General features: G+C 31.6%; 1 protein-coding gene across 3 annotated transcripts in view; it reads left to right on the top strand.

The window, feature by feature from the left end:
* The window catches only part of CACNA2D1 (calcium voltage-gated channel auxiliary subunit alpha2delta 1), a 509,634-nt gene that overhangs the window by 471,871 nt on the left and 23,885 nt on the right, over positions 1 to 13,878 (top strand). For all 3 annotated transcript variants that reach the window (XM_036247167.1, XM_036247166.1, XM_036247165.1), the window contains 10 exons: positions 1,887 to 1,984; positions 5,070 to 5,157; positions 6,250 to 6,312; positions 6,991 to 7,094; positions 7,895 to 7,981; positions 9,443 to 9,510; positions 9,915 to 9,953; positions 11,678 to 11,749; positions 12,899 to 13,051; positions 13,136 to 13,188. In XM_036247167.1, the coding sequence (XP_036103060.1) occupies positions 1,887 to 1,984; positions 5,070 to 5,157; positions 6,250 to 6,312; positions 6,991 to 7,094; positions 7,895 to 7,981; positions 9,443 to 9,510; positions 9,915 to 9,953; positions 11,678 to 11,749; positions 12,899 to 13,051; positions 13,136 to 13,188 (825 nt within the window). The remainder of the gene's footprint in view (positions 1 to 1,886; positions 1,985 to 5,069; positions 5,158 to 6,249; positions 6,313 to 6,990; positions 7,095 to 7,894; positions 7,982 to 9,442; positions 9,511 to 9,914; positions 9,954 to 11,677; positions 11,750 to 12,898; positions 13,052 to 13,135; positions 13,189 to 13,878) is intronic.

Here is a 13,878-nt window from a genome sequence, read left to right as displayed (position 1 = left end):
TGCCTTTTAACCAATAAATAAGAATTCTAAAAATGAGTTGTTCCTAATTTTTGCAACATTTTATTTAGTTCTTTTAGCACCTTGCCTTCCAATTTGGTGAGATCCAAATTATGGTGGCTTTTCAACTACCAGGCTAGTGTGATTTTCAAAATAGCCTAACATTGTGGGAAGAAGTCACATTCTGCTCTGTCAAATGATGAAATGAGTACAAATCATATAAACTTTCTCAACTTTGCCTTTTAAATTAAAATTTCTCATGACCCAGGAAGTTTTTTTTGTGTTTTAAGTTCTGACACTCTGTTCCTCTCCACTTTCCTCTGAGGTTTATATTTAGGTAATGAACTTGCATCTGAAAATATTTACTATTTAATTGAATTTTTGTCTTGAATATTTGATTATCCAATCTGTTGGTTGTATTAACCAAGCTATTATAATTATAACCTTATATTTATTCTGAATTTCTAAAACATGTAGGAAAAAGCATGGTTCTCAGAACACTGTAGGTTCCAGAGCCCTTTCAGAGAATCCACAAGGTCAAAGCTATTTCCTAACAATGTCATGATGTTTGTCTGTTTCATCATATTGGCATATGCATTGACAGTACAAAAGCAAAGGTGAGCTGATACCTTTAAAGGAATTAAGACAGTGGCACAAAAGTGCCACTGTAACCTTCACTGCCAGGCACCCACATCAGGGAAAATGCCAGTTGCACTTTAAAATGTCCTCGATTGAAGAGTGAGAGTTACTTACTCATTTTTATTAAGCTTTCCCCTTGGGTATATGTCTTTTAATACTCCGTGCGATGAAAATGGAAGTTCTGTGGCGTATCAGAAAACTTGGCAAGAAAAACACTTGTCTGATTGTTTGAATTGAGAGCTGAAATTGGTGTGGAATTATTTTTTTTCATGAAATAGCATTTTAATTGAGTGATTTTGGTATTTGGGAAATATTTTCTCAAAGATCAATAAGGTGAGCCTTTCTTTGCCAATGACAAAAATCTGAGCTTTTAAACAAAAATTAGAATGTTGGGAAAGTTGTATATATTGCTGTGCACTTCCCAATAGTTGGATTTATCTGTTGAGATCAGTGATGATATTAATGAATGTGCATTTTCAGTATTTTATAATGAAATGTGCCATCATTTGGAAGATCTGCATAACCAATGAATCATGTTACAAAATCATACATACAAAAAGATTCATCTAAAGTATAAAATAATTCACTGAATATTAATGTAACAGTACAAAAAGTTCATTGACATTGTTTCAAATTCAATATTATAACTCAAGAAATCATAAATCCAATTTTTGTATATTATCAAAAAAGAATAGACACAATTATCTAAAATGACTATTAACTCATCCTCTCTTTTCCAACTGCATATCTGTATGAGAACAATTTTTTTCATGTGCCAAAACAAAATCTTGTAGTTAATTGAATGCAGAAACACACTGTCTTTTATTAAGACAGGAATTAGAGGTTTGCAAATAGTTAAATCAATACCACTTTTTTAACAGGTTATTTTTTTTATTAAAAACAGTAATTTCTCATAAAAATGTTAACATATAATGGGTTTTTCCTGATAATTGGTGAAAAAATATTTTAAAAACTTTCAGTTAATTTCTATATGAAAACAGCAAACCTACAACATACAGTGATAATAATGTAATAGGAATAGCAAAAGCTAGCATTTATATATTATCTATAATACCATTTATTGTCAAAGTATTGTTTTGATGTAGAAATAATGACACAGAGGTAACAAGAATTTCAGTGGCTTGAAAAGTCATGTAGCTAGTTTAAAAAAGTGTTTTACTTTCTGTGATTACCATGTACATTTTTAATGTTTTGATTTTAATACCCAGTATCTTAAAATATTTTTTCAGAGATTACTGCAGTGACCTTAAAATATCAGATAATAACACCGAATTTCTTTTAAATTTCAATGAGCTTATTGATAGAAAAACGCCAAACAATCCATCCTGTAAGTATACATTAACTCACAATAATTGTTTCACTCTGGTTATATCCAAAGTGGTCAAGTCTTGGTTCAGTTTAATTTGTTGTTATGATGGTTTATTTATTTACTTTATAAAATTTTAATGGTAAAATGTAACAATATGGCCCGAATAAAGAAATTTTATCACATTACTAAGTGAAATCAAAATTTCAAAGGCAGATAATAGATACTTGCAAATGTTTAAATGTAAACAGGATATGCTTACTTTTGCTCCTTTCAAATTTCAGGTTAATCTTGAATGATCTTTTAATGGTTTTTCATTGCATTGTTCTTGCTATACAGGGGGAAACAAACATATAACACATTTTTATCAATTCATATATATTTCCAATTTATATAATGAGCTTTAATATGAGCAGAATAAAAACAAGATATGAAGTTGCATTACTTAATTGTTTGTTTTCTTGCTGATATTCTATTTTGATTACAGTTAACTTTGTGATTAAAAATATGCTTCTAGTGTGGATCTGTGGATTGAGTGATGCCCCATGGACAGAGAGGTCCTGGTTTGATTTCCTGGTCAGGGCACATGCCCAGGGGTTGTGGGCTTGATCCCCAGTAGGGGGCGTGCAGGAGGCAGCCAATCAGTGTTTCTCTCTCACATTGATGTTTCTCTCTCTGTCTCTTTCCCTTCTCTCTCTACCAATTTAATAAAAAGAACATTTTAAAAAAATGCTTTTATTTTATGAAGTAAATAAGATTGGAATTAAGGAAATTTTAGTAGTCTTTATTATATTTGTCTTTCAGAGAAATTTGCATCATTCATACTATGAAATTTTATAGAGATTTATGGATTCTTAGCTTTTAAAACACTTAAAAAATCTTAACTCTTTTTTTCCCCAGAAGTATTCCATTAAAGTACTGTCATGAAAAAAAAAATGCAATGCAATTGGGAAATAACAGAGGAAAACAAGCTAGCTCTATGGTGAAAAATCTACCTTAGTATATATATTTGAAAATAAAAAGTATACATAGTTGATGTTTTTGTTCTTCCCTCTTCCTTCCTCCATCTTCTTTCTTCTGTTCCTCCTCTCACTTCCTTTTTTCTAAAAAAAAAAAATTCTCTATCAAGAAGAGTTAAACAAAGCACTTTGTCTATTATAAAAAGTGAAAATTCATTTTCAAAACTGTCTCTCAAATTCAAATTTATCTAAAAGAAATAAGTAGCACCTCTAGGAAGACTTAGCCACTCTGAAAACCTGTCTTGGGTAGATGAAGTCTGCATTGATCATGCCTGAGTAAGTAATTCCAAACCTTTCTACTCAGTGTGCGCTCACCCTGACTGAGCTGGAACTTTTCAAGGTTATTGTACATTATTGTTCATTTCCTATTAGTAACAGGTTTCCCAAGAGAGAATTGAAATAATATATTATTGAATATTCCTTTAATTGTATGCCCATAGATCCAAACAAAGTAGGAATATGTTTTAACAAAGTACTTCACTATAGTAGTACTAATATCTATACACTTGTCTGTTCTTTGATCTATTTCTCCATTTCACTCAGCTTTTATCTGCCTCCTCTGTAATCCAGTAAGAAATGTTTAAGGTGATTATATAGTCATGTGAAGAGTTGAAATTTTATTGGATTTTTAATTATAAAAAGTAGCTAATAGCTATAAAATAATTTACATTTCCTCTGACTATTGCAGATTTTTCTCAGTCATATTTTACATCATGTTATCAAGTAGTATGTAAAACTAACTCTAAGTAAATACCAGTGGTTGAAATCTAACTGTGGTCTAAATAGTTTATTTCAAATGGGTGCAGTAAAAATTAATTTTGGTTTAAAAAATTACTTAATCCATCAGTAGAATTGCAATTACAATTATTTAACTTCATTTATAAACCTACCTAAACGTTTACGCTATAGAGTGGTTGTCTTCCTCATATTTTCCTTTATTTTGAGCTAATGTGAAAATGATACTGTGTGTGTAAAATGGTAAAGATTAATGCTATTAATCTGTTTTTATGTTGTATGTAATTAGCATATTTTAAGACACCTTTTAGACTTACAGGATAGTGGTAATATAAATGAAATTATTTACAACACTGGTTTACATTACAAATTAGAATAATGGTCTTTTTTTGTTTGTTTGTTTTACCTGAAAGGATTTGAGACAATTAAATTATAGCATTCACTTTCTAAATGGACTGCTTTTTAAAGAGATGCAATTTCTAAAATAATATAATATAAAAGATAGTTTCTAAAATGAATTGAAATGAATCCTAAAATATGGATTATATTTATCCTTTAATCCTGGATGAAAGGTACATTAAATTAAAATAATTAAAACCAACTAAAATGTTTTCATTCTATCTTACCCCCACCTCTTGTAGTAAGAGGATAAGTAAAACCATGTACTTCTTACCAAATAAAATGAAATTTGATTATAAATGTGAAGCTTCAGAGGGTACTGATAGGTTATTCAGAGCTTCCTGGGCTTAGAGCAGAGGAGCCAGGAGAAAAGGAGGAAGGAAAGTGTTTAAGAGTGTGTGTTAATTTGACCCTTGGTTCTCATCATCTGTTCTCTCCATTACATTTGAACTGAGCTGATAGGCTCCTTCGCTCCTTCACTAATGTCAGTAGATTCCAAAAGCCAGCCTTGGAACAGAGCTGGTCTGTGATAACTTACTATGTTCCTTGGCCAAAACTAAAAAATCAAAACAAAATGTATACAATTATGTAATTTTATATTTATATATAAAATCATCCATGAAATTATGATGATTTAGAAACACTGCACTAACCTACAAAAAAAGAGAAATACTATTTCCTCATTGATCCTGATTGGCATATTTCATATATCTTTTTATAAAGTTTACAAAATAAGTTGCCTCATTTAGAATTGGGTTTTCCACTACCAGTTCTGTCCATACCCTGAAAAATGTGAGATAAGAGGAAAATATAAAAAAAAAAATGCATATATTTTAAAGTCATAGACATATTATACATTCTAAATTGCTGTTAGAAATAGATACTATTTTATCTCATTATCTTAATTTAAAAAGTATGTGGGTGTAATTGAGGGTCTCCTTTTTTTGTGTTAGGTAACACGGATTTGATAAACCGAGTCTTGCTGGATGCAGGTTTTACAAGTGAACTGGTCCAGAATTATTGGAGTAAGCAGAAAAACATGTAAGTATTTGTTCTTATTAATAAAAAATATATGTCCTCTATTTCAGTTTAGTATTTTTCTGGTAAATCTCTGGAAATAGGTCTCAAATTTATTATTTATAAATAATAAAGTCTATTATCTTTAATAACAATTTCTCAAGAAAAGCATTTGCAGTTGTTTATAACATGCATTTGCATTTGTGGGCGTGTTGGGAGTAACATCTGCTGTTACTCCACTTTACATGTAGTGTATACACTGAAGTGTGAACAGGCGTGTGTGTGTGTGTTTTAGCATGTGTGATAAGAAAGGGTTCCTAGAGCACCCTTGGGCTTCCTGTTGGCTTTCTAACAGCACTGCCATACACCAAGTCGAGGAACTGAAAAATCTGACTGTGGTTCTCATTTACAGTCTCTTCTCCACCCTTTCCAGTCAATCATCAAATGCTATATATTTCTTCTAACAATGTTTTCCTCTCCTTCATACTCAAGGTCTTAATTTCCATTACCAAGAAATTACAGCCACCGAGTTTTATGCCTTTAGTGCTTCCCAGTTCTTTACCTATAGTAGCCCCTAGTCTATATTATCCATATAACTCCCATCTGCCAGTCTTACTTTTAAAATGAAGGTCCAATTCCAGGCTAACAGTAATGCTCTCCAGAATAGATTTCAAGATCATTCAGATCATTCATGAACTGACCATTCCTAGAAGCTTGTACTCGAAACTTGACTTCCTATTTTTCTTACCTGTGCCTTATGTTTATATCACACCAAATACAGTCACTCTTCACTAGTTTCCTCTTATGTGTACTCTTCATTTTACATATGATATCTTCCTGCTTTCTCTGTCATCCCTGTTAATTCTCACTCCATATTCAAAATTCAGCTGTATTATTTTTTTCTATGAGATGCCTTCCATAAGCATCTTCCTTTTAAGTACTTATTTCTTACATATTTTAACTCTTAAAATATAATTGTATCTATTGATATATTTACTTTGGCCTTCTGTATTTTAGGAACTCATTTTATTTATCGTTGTATCACCAACACCTAAATTAATACCTTACAAAGAGTAAGTTGAATAAAATACTTCCTTTTTCTGTCTTCTGTTCCAGCAAGGGAGTGAAAGCACGGTTTGTTGTGACTGATGGTGGGATTACCAGAGTTTACCCCAAAGAGTAAGTTCAAATAACATCTGTAAAAATAAGTCCACCACAAAAGACTACCACTGCAAGAATCTGTACATTACTATATTAGGAAGCCATTCTTCAGAGACACGGGTCATTATTCATAGATGAAATTAGAGTCAGCGTTTAAAGTACTTACATTATTAAAATATTTCACTTCTTTAAAAATGCTATCATATGATTTGTCAGTGATGTATTTGCTTATCATGTACATTACATAATTTAGGAGATCTTAAAATAAACATTTCTCTTTGTAGACACAAAACTAAATGAACATAATGGTTATAGCCTATAGACTATATTTATATAGCGTTTTGTTGTTTTCACTGTTCTTCAAAGGATCTTACCTGTGTTTATCTTCAGAACAGGCTGTAAAGTGGGCTGGGCAGGCTTATTAATATTAATTGACCTGTTAACTGACTTGTCCAGAATTACCTAGTTAGTAAATGGCAAAGGAAAATGAAGAATCAGCTTTTTCTGACCCTTTATATAATTCTATGCTGATATCTTGCTTAATAATGAGTATCATTTATCCCATCAATCACCACTAACTTGCTTAGACATACCTGAGATGTAGACATATCTGTACATTTCAGTTTTGTCCACAAAGGGAAAAGTAGGTCATCAGGTAGATTAAAGAGTACAAATGATGAGCCATTTCCTCTTTAGGGCTGGAGAAAATTGGCAAGAAAACCCAGAAACATATGAGGACAGCTTCTACAAAAGGAGTCTCGATAATGACAACTACGTTTTCACTGCTCCCCACTTTAACAGTAAGCATTACTTTGGAATTTAGCTTTCTCAGTTTTTAAAATAAATTATGGTACTACCCGCATCCCCCTGAAACAATATATTGTAAGAATAGTCATTATTAAGTATACACTATATGCTGACATTGGAAAGACAGAAGTATCTATTTAATTGAAAAGGTAAAATGTGCACACAGGCAACAATCATCCGGTAACGTAGAGACGGCTTATCTACAGGTGTGCATAATACATGGGAACACATGTAGGCCATCCCTCATTTCACAGACTGCAAATATAATGAAAAATGTTCAATGAATTTTTTAAAAATGTAATTAATCAGTTTATTCCACTCTAATTGTGTTAATTGTATTATTTATAGAAATCAATAATAGCAATATTTAAAAATATTGTATTGTGTTATTTCCCCAAATTTTTCTAATTTGATTTCTCAGCCTCTCTGGGGGTAGGTATTATTTATCCTCCTTTTCACAAGTGGGAAAACTGAAGTTCAGAAAATTTCAGAGTTTTGTCCAGAGACATATATCTTCTAAAATGCAAAGGCAGTTTGGGAATCTAAGATCAATATTTCCACTTCACCTGACTTCCCAATATTTTAGCAAATGTCATGAAGCAGAGAGAGATTTGGCATGCACTCATTATATTATGGAATAGATGCACTCAAGATGAACAGTTCACATCCCAAAGTCAACTAAAGCAAACCAATTCAAGGACACTCCAATTACCCTGGTAGAATAGTTATCTACTGTAAGAAAGTCAATATTATTTGATTTATCTAGATAGGTCTCTTTTCCTTATTTTTTTAGAAAGTGGACCTGGTGCATATGAATCAGGCATTATGGTAAGCAAAGCTGTAGAAATATATATCCAAGGAAAACTTCTTAAACCTGCAGGTAAGAATATATATTATATACATCCATATGACCAAAATTAAATGTGACTTAATATTTGTATTAAAAATGGGCAATGCTTATCAGACAGTTTCAACCACAACAAAGTCAAAGACAGGCAAATACAAAAAAAAAAAATACAAGGAGTTTTTTGAGAGTGGGGATAAAATAAAATTGATAGTATATAGAGTTGAGGAATTTTCAAAGAAGTATGTATGTTTATACACTGTTGACAGAAATTTATGAAGTCAATTTAGTGTCATATCAAAATTCCAAATGCTGGATTGGTCCAGCGATCCCACACTAGAAGTCCAACCTTAAAGACACTTTTAAATATGCAGAAGGATACATGCCAAAAATGTGAATATTTGTAACGATGTGAACATGGAAAGTTTATTTTTCATCATTAGGGAAAAAGATAAATTATGGTATTTCTATACTCTTTATCTATTAAAAGGTTTTAGGTAGGGACTCATTTTTTTAAAACTTTCAATAAAATTGATAGAAATATGACTTTTTTTTGTTAAATCAAACAAGAAAAGAAAACAATATGTAAAACTGAGCATCGATGGGAATTGGAAGTAGGCTGGAATGAGTAGATACAATAAAGTTACAATTATTATTTTTTTCATTGTATGATTCAGTATTGTTTAATTTTTTTAAAGAGCATGCATTAGGCCACCTGGAGAAGGTAGATAAATTGCCTTCCTGCTCCTGGTGGCAGTTTTATCCCTATTGTTCAAATACATAGGTAGATTCACCCCATCACTTACTCACTAACCAATACACCCCTCCCTTCATTCACTCAGTTCCTTTTATTTTCTTAGTTATTCCCTCAGATGGTTATTCATTTCTCCACTTTCCTACCCTCTCATTCTTTCATCTTCTCATCTATTCATTCAACATTTTTTAAGTACCTATTACATTGGCTGGGTAGGAAAGCCTCCTAAGACATTCTGCTTGAATGACCTTATATTTATAAGGCTATTCCAAATATTATCACTTTTTTTTTTGCTTATTATCTGTATTAGTTAATTAGCCAGGTTATGGTAAATAAACAAACTGTGTTGTGAATATAGATGAAGTTTATGTTATAGTTGGATAGCTATCAACATTACTTCTTAATGAAAACCCTGAGAAATATTTCTGTAGTAAATATTATATTCCACACAAATTTAATGCTCTTATATAGATTACCTACATTATCATGTAGCAAATCTATACATGAGCATTAAATTTTGAGCATAGTTATTGCGGCTAACTAAAATTATAATCTTTTAAATTGATTCAAGTAAACTTTTCAATGTATAGCTGAAATTAAATTATTATTATTTTTTTAAATCTCAGGAAACTTACCCTTGTCTGCTCAGGAATTCAAATATAAGAGAAAAAATAGATATGTGAGAAGCATAGCTACATTTATTTAAAAGTATATGTCCATTTTTCTTTTACATAATTTTTCAGTTGTTGGAATTAAAATTGATGTAAATTCCTGGATAGAGAATTTCACCAAAACATCAATCAGGGATCCGGTAAGATAATTTTTTAAAAAATTATTTTACTATATACTTAATAATCTCAAATGTAAAAAGAAATATAAAAGTAAAATCTTATTCAGACAGAGGCAAAAGAAAATTTCAATGCCACTACATAGAAACAGTTATAAATTCCTCTTTTTTCAAATAGTTTTTAAGTGAGTTAATAAATATAAAAAACATATTTCAATGTTATAATTTGAGATGCTAGTGTAAATATCTACTAATTGCCATTTTCTAATTTTAAAGTTAATTATCTGTATTATTATGGACTAGACTAATATTTAATCTTACTCTTATACTAGATACATTATTCTGATCTATAATTGTAACATCGTAATAATATGATAATTAAAATTCAATTTTAAAAAATGTGATGATAGTTGCATTTTGTCTTTCAGTGTGCTGGTCCAGTTTGTGACTGCAAAAGAAACAGTGATGTAAGAAAACTTTAAAATATTTTTTCTTGTTTTCTTGCTAAGATTTATGATAAAAAAAAGATGCAGAAAATGTTAATCAAATGCTAAAAAATTACTCTATGGAGTTGTGAAATAATTTATAGGTAAGAATTTTAATTATACGTTTTTAATCCTTAACTTTAAATGCTTCTATTTTTTTAAAAGATTAATATAGTATGGGAAATTATAATAAAACCATATCAATATGGGCTATATTCTCTTCTATCTCAATTTTGTTAAATTTTTTTGGTACATATTTATTTTTACCTTTGTTCTGGTAGGGAAGTATCTAACCAAAGTGTACTTATTAGTTATTATCTGTGCAGTCTTCCCTCATCTTTTGCGTTTTCTCTAAATTTGTTCAACCCTGTATTTACAATGATGAGAAATGCTTTTTTAACTAAACCTGGGAATTATATAACTTATTATAAAGTTCCACTAATATGGACTGATTTTATATTATCTTGTATTTTATTTCTGTTTGAGAGATTGGAAAGCAAATGTGGCTTTCTTTGTTCCAAAGCTGAAGATGCTCTAAGAATGATACTAGATACATTATTACAAAAATGAATAAAGAAGGATGAATTCCATTCTTCTAGTCATCTTATCTTTGTGTACATTTCCAGGGGAAGCAAGAAGTTTATATCATCACTTCTAGTCATCAAAATTATAAGCCAATAATTTAATTATTTTTGTAGTTTGTCCATTTTTCAGAGACTTTGTAAACATAGATTATAAAAACTATTATTTTTAAAGTAAAGGCTTTAACAAGATGCTTCCACAGTAGGAAAATGGAATGGGTATGTCGCCAACTCTGAATACAATGTTTTAAATTGTGATTTTTTATACAGTAACAATTATTAAATTGATGTATGCATTTAAACATGATTTAAACTAGGTGTGAATTTATTCTAGATTTCAGGACTAATGATTTTTTTCTTAGTCACAGGCATTTCTTGTTTTCTTTTTATTTTTTAAAAACTTTAAAATATGCTTTTATTGATTTTATTTTAGAGAGAAAGGAAGGGAGAGAGAGATAGAAACATCGAAGTGAGCAACACTGATCGACTGCCTCCTGCACGCCCCCTGCTGGGGATCAAGCCCACAACTCCGGCATGTGCCCTGACTGGGAATTGAACCAGGACCTCTCAGTCCATAGGACGATGCACAATCCACTGAGCTACATAGGCCAGGCTTACTTTTTCTTTTAAATCTCAAATTATCCAACCAAGTATTTTTAATATAAAAATAGTTCTAAATATCCTCAGGCTGCTGTTTTTTTTGTTAAAGTCTGTGAAGCATGGTGACTAAAATTCATTTAAAAATATTTTTTTTGTCAAATCTTAAATATGTGCTTAAAATAATAAAATAATTTTATGTTATTAAATATTTGGATCTATCCAATTTACTGAATCATTCAGATGACTTTGGAGTGACAAAAAGATTATTTCTGATTTGTTAAGACTGAGTTGACAGTTTTAACTGGATGGATAATGGTGGAATACCAAGCCCTGAGTGTTTGATATGAATCTATTCATGCCCTTAGTTTATTTCATCAGACTCTCTTGAGCATACGTGTTCAAGAGAAGACATAGTCCTTCGCATTTTTCTCCTATTATTGTAATCATCTACATATAATGGAGTAATGACAATGCAGTCTTCTTACCTTCCTAAAAATGTGTCAACTGCTGTCGTTACTTTAATAGGTAATGGATTGTGTGATTCTAGATGATGGTGGATTTCTTTTAATGGCAAATCATGATGATTATACTAACCAGGTATGTACCTAATGTGAAAAGAACTAAGGCATCCAAAGTATATTTTCCTGATTGACGTTACAGAACTCCTTCATACCATAATAGAAATTGAAGAGTTATTTTATTTTTGTTACAAATTTTAAAGTGTTTAATATGATATAAATCATTAAGAAATGCATCCAAAATCTAGGTTTTCTTATGTTTCTTAGTTGAGTTTACTTTCTAGTACTCACAGTAATTAAAACATATAGCTAAGGGTCTTAACATGATATGAACTTTTTATTTTTGATCTCTCAGAAATTTAGAATATTTCCATATATTAAATAGCTGTCAGTTGATAACGTCTAACTTCACATATGGCTGGATTGAAATAGGTGGCGTTTCTAATCCCAAGTTTGTAAATTGGCAGCATGTAGGCTGTTTTGTTCACACACAATTTTGAACAAAGTAGAATTTGTTGCTAACTAATTCCATTTCTGAATCTACATTTCTGGCTTTTCTTTAAAAAAAAAAATCTCTCACAATGACCTTTTTTCTGACAATATTTTGGGGCTGGAGTTTAGGATAAAACTCTAGGGTTAGCCTCTGGAATACCCTGGAACCCTATAGATGGGACTCACTCCAGTTCATCACAGTCCCCACAAGTTTCTTTCTTTCTTAAATTCCACCCATTTTTCTTATTTATGGTACTTTTTTTTTTTGTCTTCAGGAGGCATTTGATTGTGTCTTTTTAAAAACATGTATTTATTGATTTTTAGAGAGAGGAAGGGAGAGGGAGATAGGAACATTGATGAGAAAGACACATTGATTGGCTGCTTCCTACACACCCTCAACAGGGATCGAGCCCACTGTCTGGGCAAGTGCCCTGACCTGGGATTGAACCGGTGACCTCTTGGTCCATAGGTCAGTGCTCAACCACTGAGCCACACTAGCTGGGCTGGTTGTGTCCTTAATGCTGAGTAAATTGTGTCTATTCCTTCCGTAAATATCACACTGAGTAATGAGAACACCTACTCATTTGCATTCTTTTGGAGTGTCATATCCTGGTTTATTAATTGCTTTTGTTGAAAAACTCCTGAGTAGTTTGAGTACACAGTTTTTTGTATTATGTCTTTTTATTGTTCTGGTTTAGGTATTAATATTTGACTTTATTTTATTATTCTGTACCAGATTGGAAGATTTTTTGGAGAGATTGATCCAAGCTTGATGAGACACCTGGTTAATATATCAGTCTATGCTTTTAACAAATCCTACGATTATCAGTCAGTGTGTGAGCCTGGTGCTGCACCAAAACAAGGAGCAGGGCCTCGCTCGGCATATGTGGTCAGTAACACCCAAGTCACCCCCTTCTCTCCAGGAGACACTAGAGTAGATGAATGCAGTGACTTTTTTTATTGTATTTTCTAGCCATCAATAGCGGACATATTACACATTGGCTGGTGGGCTACTGCTGCTGCCTGGTAAGTCAATACTGTATTTTTATTGGTAATGAGATAAAGATGTCAAATAGTAAAGAATTTGGTGAAAATACTGATTTTGTGACATGTCAAAAATTATTGTGGGAGTTACTTAAATTTCCAATAGCACATATTGGCAACATATACTTATAAATAGTTCTTTCTATGTGATCAGTGTAAAGCTATTATAATTATTCAGTTTTTCGTAAGAAAACAATGTTATGCTCATGCAAGCCTTAGCATCTTCAGAAGCTTGTTTTTCCTGTGGGAATTTTGAAACTCTTCATTCGTGTTTCTTCCTTATATTATACTCATCCATAAATTTTAGGTGTATATATCTCTTCTTTCTGTTGCCTTCAATATCCAAATTAGATGCCTTCATTGATCAAATTCATGACATGACAACTTACCTTTCTATCTCTTTACTGTTCACGCGAAGGCTGGCTTAGTTTTAGAGGCATCATCTTGCTGAAATGGATCTAATTCTTTCTTTTTACTGAATCCATCCTCCTACCTCCTTCACCCCCTCACCTATGAATATGAGACATTTAAACTGCTTAGTGAGGCACTGTGGAAATTCTGGAAGATCAAATTTGTCATTGTTTGGTTCTGGTTAGTCAAGGAACTACAACTCCTGTTGTGTCCGGGATCCGTCCTCTCCCTTCTCCCTCCCGTCCTTCCCCCCAACACGGG

Source organism: Molossus molossus, unplaced genomic scaffold (genome assembly GCF_014108415.1).
Source record: "Molossus molossus isolate mMolMol1 unplaced genomic scaffold, mMolMol1.p scaffold_m16_p_7, whole genome shotgun sequence".
Lineage (NCBI taxonomy): Eukaryota > Metazoa > Chordata > Mammalia > Chiroptera > Molossidae > Molossus > Molossus molossus.
This window is presented reverse-complemented; position numbering and strand designations above follow the sequence as displayed.